Source organism: Coregonus clupeaformis, chromosome 9, assembly GCF_020615455.1.
Source record: "Coregonus clupeaformis isolate EN_2021a chromosome 9, ASM2061545v1, whole genome shotgun sequence".
Taxonomy (NCBI): Eukaryota; Metazoa; Chordata; class Actinopteri; order Salmoniformes; family Salmonidae; genus Coregonus; species Coregonus clupeaformis.
The window spans coordinates 52,307,962-52,319,597 of record NC_059200.1 but is presented as its reverse complement, the minus strand read 5'-3'; the positions used below and the strand labels follow the sequence as shown (position 1 = coordinate 52,319,597).

The 11,636-nt window shown below is 39.9% G+C and overlaps 1 protein-coding gene across 1 annotated transcript; it reads right to left on the bottom strand.

Annotated features, from left to right (window-relative positions):
• Window positions 1-3,808: 3,808 nt before the first annotated feature.
• Window positions 3,809-7,672, bottom strand: LOC121574459 (insulin). The gene is made up of 3 exons (XM_041887077.1): window positions 7,587-7,672; window positions 6,047-6,233; window positions 3,809-4,105 (listed from the first exon to the last, which is right to left on the bottom strand). Exons 2-3 carry the CDS (start codon window positions 6,219-6,221, stop codon window positions 3,963-3,965), a joined length of 318 nt encoding a protein of 105 aa, XP_041743011.1. The 5' UTR covers window positions 6,222-6,233; window positions 7,587-7,672; the 3' UTR covers window positions 3,809-3,962.
• Window positions 7,673-11,636: the final 3,964 nt, after the last annotated feature.

Sequence of the window (11,636 nt, the reverse complement as noted above, 5' to 3'; positions counted from 1 at the left end):
CACGCTCAGTCTCTACTCTGATTGGCCAGCAGAGAGCGGGAACTGAGAACTGTCAAGAGTATTTGAAGAACAATCTGAAACAATGGATTAGTTCTCTGTCTGCCCTGCGTGGTATTTCAGGGAGCCCGTATGTACGAACATCATATTTACCATTGAAGGTTTTGCATTAATTAAAATACTAGTCTATTTAGAAGACGTGTATTGACCTCTTTTGTTCCTAATACCAGATTTGAATTGATGCAACTTAACATGGCTGATTTCTTTTGATGGAGTGGAGTGGTTTGTGGAGTGGTTGAAAAACTAGTTTTAATGACTCCAACCTAAGTGTATGTAAACTTCCGACTTCAACTGTATATATATATATATATATATATATATATATATATATATATATATATATATATTTATATATATATTTTCCTTTATTATTTTCCCCTAACCCTACCATCCCTCCCCTAATTGGAGTAAACTAATGGAGAACAACACTTAGGCTTCGACTTCCATCTTATACATACTATATACATTTTACGGACATAACAATAGTTATCTTTTGTTTGTTTTTAGTCCCATCCTCTATCCATTGGTGAAGTAATTTAATGTCGAGCTAAATTCACAGGTTTAAAAAGGAATAGAAAGGAACGATATAAACTGTTCGAAACGGTTCAGAACTTTGTTTTTTTGCTGGTCGGAACAGCGGAACTGAACGGAAAAAAATAATGGTTATTTTCAGAACAAACAATTGAAAATAGATTTTGGTTCCAACCCCTGGATCAGACCGACTCCTCAATCATCTCAAGATAGAGTGATACTGCAACCTGACTATGTTGAGTGCTCTCTCATCAGTTGCCAAAGATGAGTCCATGTGAGCTGTCAGCGTCTTAACAAGAAGATCCCTGCGTTGGTGAGGTGTGGTCAGCTCTGGCAAAATATGATGTCACGAGAGTCATGAACACAGGACATCCAGACATCTCTCTACTAAGAGAATGGGAGAAACTAAAGATTGAAGACTGAGTGCTATATACTTTACAAATCCTCCAAACAGACCTCATCGAACTCAGCTACTTCTGCCAGAGAAGTTCGGTGTTGAAGTCACTACATGTGTTGAAGTCAATACAAAATCTAGGATTCGACAACACTTATGGATTAGTAAGAGACAGTTTCTACTGGCCACGTTTGAAACCAGAGGTCAAAGACTACTGCAAGTCCTGTGCTCGCTGTATCCAGAGAAAGACTCTACCCAAAATAGTTGCTCCTTTGTCTCATATACATAGTGATGGACCTTTGGATCTTGTTTGCATGGATTTCCTGTCCATTGAACCAGATTCCAGTAACACAGCAAATGTCCTGGTCATTACAGATCACTATATCAGATATGCTCGTCTTTCCTATTAAGGATCAGAAAGCATCCACGGTTGCAAAAGTGTTGTGGGAGAAGTATTTAACCCATTACGGTGATCCACAACCTGAGACATTTTGTACATTTGTACAATTGCACTCAGAACGAAGCAACTGAATATTCTCCGTACTTTCCCATGTTTGGCTGTGAAGCAAGGTTACCTGTAGATCTATGCTTTGGAGTCTCAAGTGATGGTGCATCAGAAAAGTCTGACATAAAGAGTTGCAAGCTGTATACAAACTCGCAGAGACCACTGCAGGAAAAATGGAACAAAGAGAACACAGGAAATGTTCAAGATTCGCTATTCCCATTTTATGCCTGAGATAGAGTCCTAATACGGAATCTAGGACTGAAAGGAAAGCACAAGTTGGCAGATGGCTGGGCTTCTACGCCGTATGTTGTTGAAAGTCAAATGCCAAACTTAACTGCATTCCGGTTGAAGCCAGAAAATGGAGATGGACCCATCAAAATCCTTCATCGGAATCACCTGTTATTGCTAGCACAGCAAGTGTGCATAGAATCTGTGGCTGACGTTGATCCAACACAGAGTCAAAGAACCCTGCAAAGAAGAAGATAGAAAGAAAATCAGAAAAATTAAGTAGAATTGAACAAGTCAGAAGGCTGTACTTCAAGTGAAGAAGAAAAACCTGAAGAGGATGTGGAAAATCCAGAGAAATCTAAAGATGTTGATTCAGAAGATGAATACAAATCTCAAGACAGAGAAGATTAAAAAACGTCAGAACCTTTCAGTTTGAACTTGGACATTACATGGAATGTAATGACTGGAGAACCTGAGGCGTGGTCAGGAGAAGAAAATGAAACAGAGTCCGCTGAAGAAAGAAATTAAGCTGAAGAAGCAACAGAAACAAATTACTTTTGTTGAGGAATCTGACCCAGTTGAAGAGAACCCAGAAGAAAGGGAGGAAGCAGAAACAGAGTTAAGAAGATCTCAAAGAACCAAGAAAGGTCCTACACTACTGACCTATGACACACATGGAGTTCCTAATGTGGTGTCTGCTCCTATAGTGAGATATGTCTCCTTCATGTACAAGTGGATTGGGTAATACTCTGAATATTCCTTATTCCCTTTGAGATACTCTAAGCAACAGAAAACATTGACACATTTCCTGTGTTTGTACATTATGTTCTTTACCCTGGTTTACTTGTCATGAGGACATGCCTATTTTGGTAGGGGGAGAGTGTAATACCCTGTTAAAACCATGTGCAAGCTTCAAAGAAACAACATGTAAATCGTTTAAGAATCAATGTTGGTTTTAATTATTTAATCTACATTTTACATTTTTAGTCATTTAGCAGACGCTCTTACAGTGAGGGAAAAAAGTATTTGATCCCCTGCTGATTTTGTAAGTTTGCCCACTGACAAAGACATGATCAGTCTATAATTTTTATGGTAGGTTTATTTGAACTGTGAGAGACAGAATAACAACAAATAAATCCAGAAAAACGCATGTCAAAAATTTTATAAATTGATTTGCATTTTAATGAGGGAAATAAGTATTTGACCCCCTCTCAATCAGAAAGATTTCTGGCTCCCAGGTGTCTTTTATACAGGTAACGAGCTGAGATTAGGAGCACACTCTTAAAGGGAGTGCTCCTAATCTCAGCTTGTTACCTGTATAAAAGACACCTGTCCACAGAAGCAATCAATCAATCAGATTCCAAACTCTCCACCATAGCCAAGACCAAAGAGCTCTCCAAGGATGTCAGGGACAAGATTGTAGACCCACACAAGGCTGGAATGGGCTACAAGACCATCGCCAAGCAGCTTGGTGAGAAGGTGACAACAGTTGGTGCGATTATTCGCAAATGGAAGAAACACAAAATAACTGTCAATCATTCTGATCCAGATTAAACGTTTTGAAAAACTGGGCCCAGGTGATTAAGATTTCAGAAGTGAGTAATTAATGACTTTTTAAAGACAGCAAAATGCATAATAATTAGCAAGACATGTAAACTAAATACTAAATAAAGTTTCATAAACCAAATGCTTATACATGACGGTGAAATCAACCAAGCACAGTAGCAAGGTGAATGAAGCTGTGTATAGGCCTATCTGCAAAACACTGACTGATATTAGCAAAGTGAAAAATAGATTTGAAAACACTGTAATATTAGTTAGAAAATGGCTTTGATTATGATAAGGTAGACAATCAAAAGAATGCAATACCGGGAGAAAAAGGTGGAACAAAATGTTCATTGTGCAAGGCCGCTCTTAGCTGCATAGTAACACAATCTAGGATACTAAGAGGACATGACATGAACAAGTCTGCATTACCACAATATGCATTTACAATATAATGTGGTTTGAACCCAGGATTTTGTAAACTCAGAACCACAAATTGCACAGAAGTCATAGTAGCCATTCAAAAAAGGAAAACTCAAAGTCCTTGCTAATTTCATATAACTTTATTTTCTGGGGAAAATAAAACATGTCTAGACCATTTCTTGTTTGCATTTCTTGTTTGCAAATCTTTGAGACAAAATGCTGTCTCTGAGAATTGGAGCGTGGCAGTTGGTGAAAGCAGGCTAAGCAGTGCGACAGGCCTCAGTTGCAGTAGTTCTGCAGGTCGAAGATGTTGCAGGGCTTGTGACAGCACTGCTCTACAATACCTCGCTTTACCATCATCTCCATCTCGTCTTTGAAGGGGTACTCTTCGTTCTCCTGGACCGATTTTGGAGAGAGGAACCCTGCAGGAGGAGAAAGATATATTGAGTGAGTGCTATATCACAACATAAACCAGCGTATGTTGTATGGACTACTGTACATGCCTTTTCCTGTGTTTCATCATTGCCTTCACATTCATTTAAATATTTTTAGGTTCTACATTGTTCCACAACATTGTTCTTCATAGTGACCATGAGTTTCCTAAATGTCATTTCTACACACATAAAAACAGGAAAGGACAGTTGAAGTCAGAAGTTTACATACACTTAGGTTGGAGTCATTAAAACTCGTTTTTCAACAACTCCACAAATTTCTTGTTAACAAACTATAGTTTTGGCAATTTGGTTAGGACATCTACTTTGTGCATAACACAAGTAATTTTTCCATCAATTGTTTACAGACAGATTATTTCACTTATTATTCACTGCATCACAATTGCAGTGGGACAGAATTTTACATACACTAAGTTGACTGTGCCTTTAAACAGCTTGGACAATTCCAGAACATGATGTCATGGATTTAGAAGCTTCTGATAGGCTAATTGACATCATTTGAGTCAATTGGAGGTGTACCTGTGGATGTATTTTAAGGCCTACCTTCAAACTCAGTGCCTCTTTGCTTGACATCATGGGAAAATCAAAATAAATCAGCCAAGACCTCAGAATTTCTTTTTTTTAGACCTCCACAAGTCTGATTCATCCTTGGGAGCAATTTCCAAACGCCTGAAGGAACCACGTTCATCTGTACAAACAATAGTATGCAAGTATAAACACCATGGGACCACGTAGCCGTCATACCGCTCAGGAAGGAGACGCGTTCTGTCTCCTAGAGATGAACGTAGTTTGGTGCCAAAAGTGCATGTCAATCCCAGAACAACAGCAAAGGACCTTGTGACGATGCTAGTGGAAACAGGTACAAAAGGATCTATATCCACAGTAAAAACGAGTCCTATATCCACATAACCTAAAAGGCCACTCAGGAAGGAAGAAGCCACTGCTCCAAAATCGCCATAAAAAAAAGCCAGACTACAGTTTGCAACTGCTCATGGGGATAAAGATTGTACTTTTTGGAGAAATGTCCTCTGGTCTGATGAAACAAAAATAGAACTGTTTGGCCATAATGACCATCGTTATGTTTGGAGGAAAAATGGGAAGGCTTGCAAGCCGAAGAACACCATCCCAACCATGAAGCACGGGGGTGGCAGCATCATGCTGTGGGGGTGCTTTGCTGTAGGAGGGACTGGTGCATTTCACAAAATAGATGGCATCATGAGGAAGGAAAATTATGTGAATATATTGAAGCAACATCTCAAGACATCAGTCAGGAAGTTAAAGTTTGGTCGCAAATGGGTCTTCCAAATGGACAGTGACCCCAAGCATACTTCCAAAGTTGTGGCAAAATGGCTTAAGGACAACAAAGTCAAGGTATTGGAGTGGCCATCACAAAGCCCTGACCTCAATCCTATTGAACATTTGTGGGCAGAACTGAAAAAGCATGTGCGAGCAAGGAGGCCTACAAACCTGACTCAGTTACACCAGCTCTGTCAGGAAGAATGGGCCAAAATTCACCCAACTTATTGTGGGAACATTGTGGAAGACTACCCGAAACATTTGACCCAAGTTAAACAATTTAAAGGCAATGCTACCAAATACTAATTGAGCGTATGTAAACGTCTGACCCACTGGGAATGTGATGAAAGAAATAAAAGCTGAAATAAATCATTCTCTCTACTATTATTCTGACATTTCACATTCTTAAAATAAAGTGGTGATCCTAACTGACCTAAGACAGGGAATTTTGTATTAGGATTAAATGTCAGGAATTGTGAAAAACTGAGTTTAAATGTATTTGGCTAAGATTTTTGTAAACTTCTGACTTCAACTGTAGCTTGTGGTCTTAGATCAAGTTGAGTAGTCGAGCAGCTATGAAGTCTTTGAATTCAGACAGTGCTAGAGGTGTCTTACCTATAAGGGGATCCACATCTCTCTTTGGGTTGTAAAAGAATCCTTTCTCTCCACACACCAGATAGAGGGCGTCCACCAGGTGAGAGCCACACAGGTGCTGGGCAGCTGCAGCGTCTGCCCCGGGGGAGAGGGCCAGCAGCACCAGCAGAGACGCAACTTGGAGCCAGAAGGCCATGGTGATGGTGGGCTGGAGGAGGGAAACACAATGAAATAGGTAGGAGGTGAAGGCCCTGGGAGTGTGGTGCCAGGAAAATAACCTCTCCCTCAATGTCGACAAAACAAAGGAGCTGATCGTGGACTTCAGGAAACAGCAGAGGGAGCACGCCCCTATTCACATCGACGGGGCCGCAGGTGGATAGCTTCAAGTTCCTCTGCGTACACATCACTGACGATCTGAAATCGTCCACCCACACAGACAGTGTGGTGAAGAAGGCGCAACAGCGCCTTTTCAACCTCAGGAGGCTAAATAAATTTTGCTTGGCACCTAAAACCCTCACAAACTTTTACAGATGCACAATTGAGCGCATCCTGTCGGGCTGTATCACCGACTGGTACGGCAACTGCACCGCCCGCAACCGCAGGGCTCTCCAGAGGGTGGTGCGGTCTGCCCAATGCATCACCGGAGGCAAACTACCTGCTCTCCAGGACACCTAAAGCACCCGATGTCACAGGAAGGCCAAAAAGATCATCAAGGACAACAACCACCCGAACCACTGCCTGTTCACCCCGCTATCATCCAGAAGGCGAGGTCAGTACAGGTACATCAAAGCTGGGACCGAGAGACTGAAAAACAACTTCAATCTCAAGGCCGTCAGACTGTTAAATAGCCATCACTAGGCGGCTTCCACCCGGTTATGTAACCCTGCACCTTAGAGGCTGCTGCCCTATATACATAGACTTGAAACCACTGGCCACTTTAATAATGAAACACTAGTCACTAATAATGTTGACACATTTTTGCTTTACTCATCTCATATGTATATACTGTATTCTATTCTACTGTATTTTAGTCTATGCCACTCCGACACTGCTCATCCTAATATTTCTAATATTTATATATTCCTTAATTCCATTCTTTTACTTTTAGGTTGTGTGTATTGTTGTGAATTGTTAGATATACTGCACTGTTGAAGCTAGGAACACAAGCATTCCTCTATACCTGAAATAACATCTACTAAACATGTGTATGTGACAAATACACTTTGATTTGATTTGATGTTCACACTGCTTACAGTACACTATGGGAGCTTCATGCAATATATGAGAAAAATCTCTATTCTAGTTCTAGGATTGATATTACTCATTTTGTGTAATGCTGACGACCCATATCCTGTGGTAATATTGTCATTTAGTATGTTCTAAAATAAACCATATCCCTACATCAACAAAACTACTGTTATTGGGTACTAGATGAAGTAAAGTACATAGTACATAGAAATACATTTGTTCAACAAAAACATCTACATCCCCAAGATCTACCACGCTAACCCTACTGTGTTCCCAATCCTTCAGAGAAACACATAGACCCCCAAGCTCTTACCTATGGAGTTGGTGATGGTGAAGAAGAAGCTCTGTAGAAGAGTAGCAAAAGTTCTAAGGGAAGAATTAGTTGAGGCAGAACACCAGGTCCTCCCCCCATTTATACCCCTGGAGCAGACGGGCCTCGGAACAAGGGCCTGTGGTCTTTTCCAGTGTCAGCGGAAAAGAGAAGTCACTCAATGAAATCAAATGATAAGTGGCAATCCAATTGTTTGCCTCGTTAGGCATGTTTGTCTTACTAAGTGACATTAGTGGTCCAAGCAGAGGGCCGGTGAATTGGACATAACTGATGTGACCTGTGTCTGAGATGTACAGAGGATTCCAGGGATTGTTGGCCTGTGTATGGCCAACCTGCTGCTGATTCAGCCATGCTAAAGAGCATAGGAGGTGTTTGTTTGAAGAAGGTGGCTAGTGAGAGACAGCTGGTGGCTCAATGAGTGTCCTATGCATCCGTTTTTTGGAGGTCAAGGTACTTACCATGTCCTGTTGTGACGATAGTGGGATATTTCATGTTGACACATTGCCCATTAACAGAGTTAGATCTTTTTGTGACAACTTTTTCCATGATGCACTCACTAAGTTCTTGTCATGGCTTGCTTTACAATGATGGCAATATAAAAAAATGACTCTTGGATCAGTCAGCGTGACGAGAAATGAACGTTCCAAGAACATTCATTTGTATAATGTTTCAATGTAGTTGTCATAACTACATTTAGTTGGTTTTGATGAGGCAACAGCAATATTGACCCAACAACTTCCTGTATTCTGATGAAAAGGTGTGCAGTGCATAATATTTTATTCTGTATTTGCCAGCCTCCTCTCTTCTACAGAAAACTCTAAATTGCACAATAATATCCCCAACATGCGACACAAGCTAAAACGACTGCAAGTGTGCTGCATCGCATCAGCATCCCCTCCAGTAGTACTGCTAAGTACCAGTAGGTGTTACACTTGTCTCACATAACACAACCTAACACAACACCCCCTCCAGTGAAACATAAAAATATATATATATATACTGTTTGCTCATACCCAAATAATATTGTTGGCCAAATCATACATTAGAGAAAAAACACTGAGTAAATCCCCAACTCAAACGTGTTTTTTAAACAAACTGTAAAAAAATAAATAAAGATAATTAAATTTGCTTGAATAATGACATCATCCTCTTTGGACGAGACAGGCCCGTATGTGATTGGTCCAGCAGCTTTAAAAAAATTATCACATTTTCCTGTAGAAGCCCTGCACACAATTTTCTACCCAGGGCATGGCCATCCTAGCTTCATTACACATCACCCCTTGTTACTATTGCCAAGCCCATCAAGGCGAACCACTGATCTATTCACAGCTTAGTTTTCAACTTACTCTATTTTATACACATTTTATTTTTTATTTTTCACTTTGACATACATTAGATTTTGTGTTTATTTATTCAGTAATTATTATTCAACATGTCCTTACCTAGGATTTGAACTCACAACCTCTATGGTTTACAGCATTTTGAGATTTCTGCGACACCACCATGCCTCTATCAGTGACTGACTTCAACTGTATTCCTAAACTTTGCACATGTTGAAAATACACTTAAAGGCCCAGTGCAGTCAAAGATTTTCCTGTGTTTTATATGTATTTCCACACTATGAGGTTGGAATAATACTGTGAAATTGTGAAAATTATGATAATGCCCTTTCAGTATAAGAGTTGTTTGAAAAGCCTGCCTGAAATTTCAGCCTGTTTTGGTGGGATGGAGTTTTGGCCTGCTTGGTGATGTCACTAGGCGGTAAATTAGTTAAAGACAGAGAGTTCCAAACCTCTCTGCCAATAACAGCTAGTTTTCAGTTTTCCGCTCCCAAGTCAGACCACTCCCAGATTGTTGCTTGAGATATTGCTCTTTGTTAAGAAGCTATTTTTGTTTCTTTTTGACCATTTTAATTGAAAACAATCACAGTAAGGTACTTAACCCACTAGAGTCAATCTAAGTAACATAATAAAAAATTCCAGTTTAAGCTAGAGATATCTGCGTTAAAAGGTGACAGAGCTAAAGCGGTGTTTGTCAGACCATGAGACATCCCAAAAATCGGTCTTCTCACGAAAACGTCTGTAGCGTCTGAACGGTTTGACCTATAAAACTATTAACTACCACTCCCACTCCCACGATGGTGGTCTCCATTTGCTCTACGACCCCCACAAGTGTCGCCTAATGTGCTTAGGATCCTTCTTGAGACTAGGGGAGACACAGGCTCAGGAGCAAGCTAAGCAATCCACAGCTGGTATCAGAAAAAGGACAAAGCATATGCAACAATTTTCTCGCCAGTCACTTCTATTTCAAATGATGCGGTTTGTAAGAGTTGGCCTGCTGGCTGTTTAGAAGCAGTTAACTGTTGTTGACTGATATAGGTGGAAGCAGTAGCTAGTTAGCTGGCTTCACGAATAGTGACAAACCAAAGGACAGAAACGACTCACGCTTGTGAAATAATCACTCTGCATTTATTGCTGTTATAGTAAAGGGCCCTAGTAGTTCCATTGTGCGTTTCCAAATCCTGAATCCATCCTTACTATTTGACTTGGTGCAGCCGGTCTCGGGCAGTCTGCCCCAGTGCCCCCACGTGGGAGCTAATTTGAATAACCAAGGGTATGCACGTCTCATTGGCTAAGCTGTCAAATCAGTTCTTTTTTTATTTTTATTTTACCAGTACACACCCAAACCACTCTGTTGTTTTCTAACCGACCAAGCAGGGGTACAGAGAAAAGCTGCTTTTTAACATAATTAATTATAATGTTTTGGAGGGACATCTATTTCATTCATAGTGTAATACATTTTAGGTAATATTTCATAAAAAATATGGAACAATGGACAAATACTTTAAGACATTGTCGAAAGCTCAAGGACTAGAGTCTCAGTTGAGTTCTCAAAAATGACATCTTCTCAAACCATCGTAGTCGGGTATGTGCTTCCTTATTTCTGGACAGACATCTATGTGAATTAAAGGCCAATAAAGCCCATTAGGTTGTCGTTTTCAGCTTTCCGAAGGACTCAGACTTTACAAAAGCCATTAACCCTGACTGATGTACTTTATGAAATGAGTTCAGGGAGGGAGAACAAAAAGTAGACTTTTGCTATAAGTTTCAAAAGCAGTGTCTGATAACAATGGGCAAGATTAATAATGTTTGCTCTTTAAAGTGCTGGCAGTCTTGTAAACATAATGAACAGCATAATGGAAGGAGGACAGAACTAGAAAAGTTTTTCTGCAAGAAAAATGTGCTTGATAATCACTGGGTTGATTAATGTACTCTATCTCACAGTGAGACCAGCGTACAGAGGCTCATCTTTAATGTTTATTTTTGTCTTGAAAGCTCAAACTGAGCAGCGCCTGTAATTTAGCACCGCTCTTGTGATGTGTGGCTGATTAGTGTGTGGGCATGAAATCTTGGAAAATAAAAGAAAGCAGAGTGGATTATAAAAAAAGGTTCCTTTGAATAACCATTTTTGGTTCCAGGTATAACCCTTTTGAGTTCCATGTAGAACCCTTTCCACAGAGGGTTCTACATGGAACGCAAAAGAGTTCTACCTGGAACCAAAAAGGGTTCTACTTGGAACCAAAAATGGTTCTATCTGGAACCAAAAAGAGTTATCCTATGGGGACAGCCAAAGAACCCTTTTGGAACTCATTTTTTTCTAAGTGTATTATACAGTAGATTTACATTTTCTAAGAACAAGATCCCTTTTTAACACTTAAACTGCCAGGCCTCGCTATGCCCCTTACCACGTCAATTAGCAAACATTTTTACTGCAACATTCTAACAGTCTAATAAATACATTTAATATATGCTATTGGGAAAATAATCCTTTGGTTGTGTTTATGAAGGTCTTGGGTAATATAAGAATAAGAAAAAATATATATTTCAAGGAACACAATAGTATTGTCATTAGTTTATTTTACTGTAGGCGATCTGCTGCTCTGTGCTCATGTGGAGCACAAAGGAACAGCGGTTATTCGTGGAAAAGTTATATTTTGAAATAGAGCTCATATCTTCAATTTCTTTGCGTTAT

What these genes read in the sequence shown, in the direction of transcription:
- LOC121574459 (XM_041887077.1), bottom strand. Translation starts at nt 6,221, where the DNA reads ATGGCCTTCTGGCTCCAAGTTGCGTCTCTGCTGGTGCTGCTGGCCCTC. An exon ending in AGATGTGGATCCCCTTATAG is followed by an intron (nt 4,106 to 6,046) that starts GTAAGACACCTC and finishes CTCCTCCTGCAG; the next exon opens with GGTTCCTCTCTCCAAAATCG.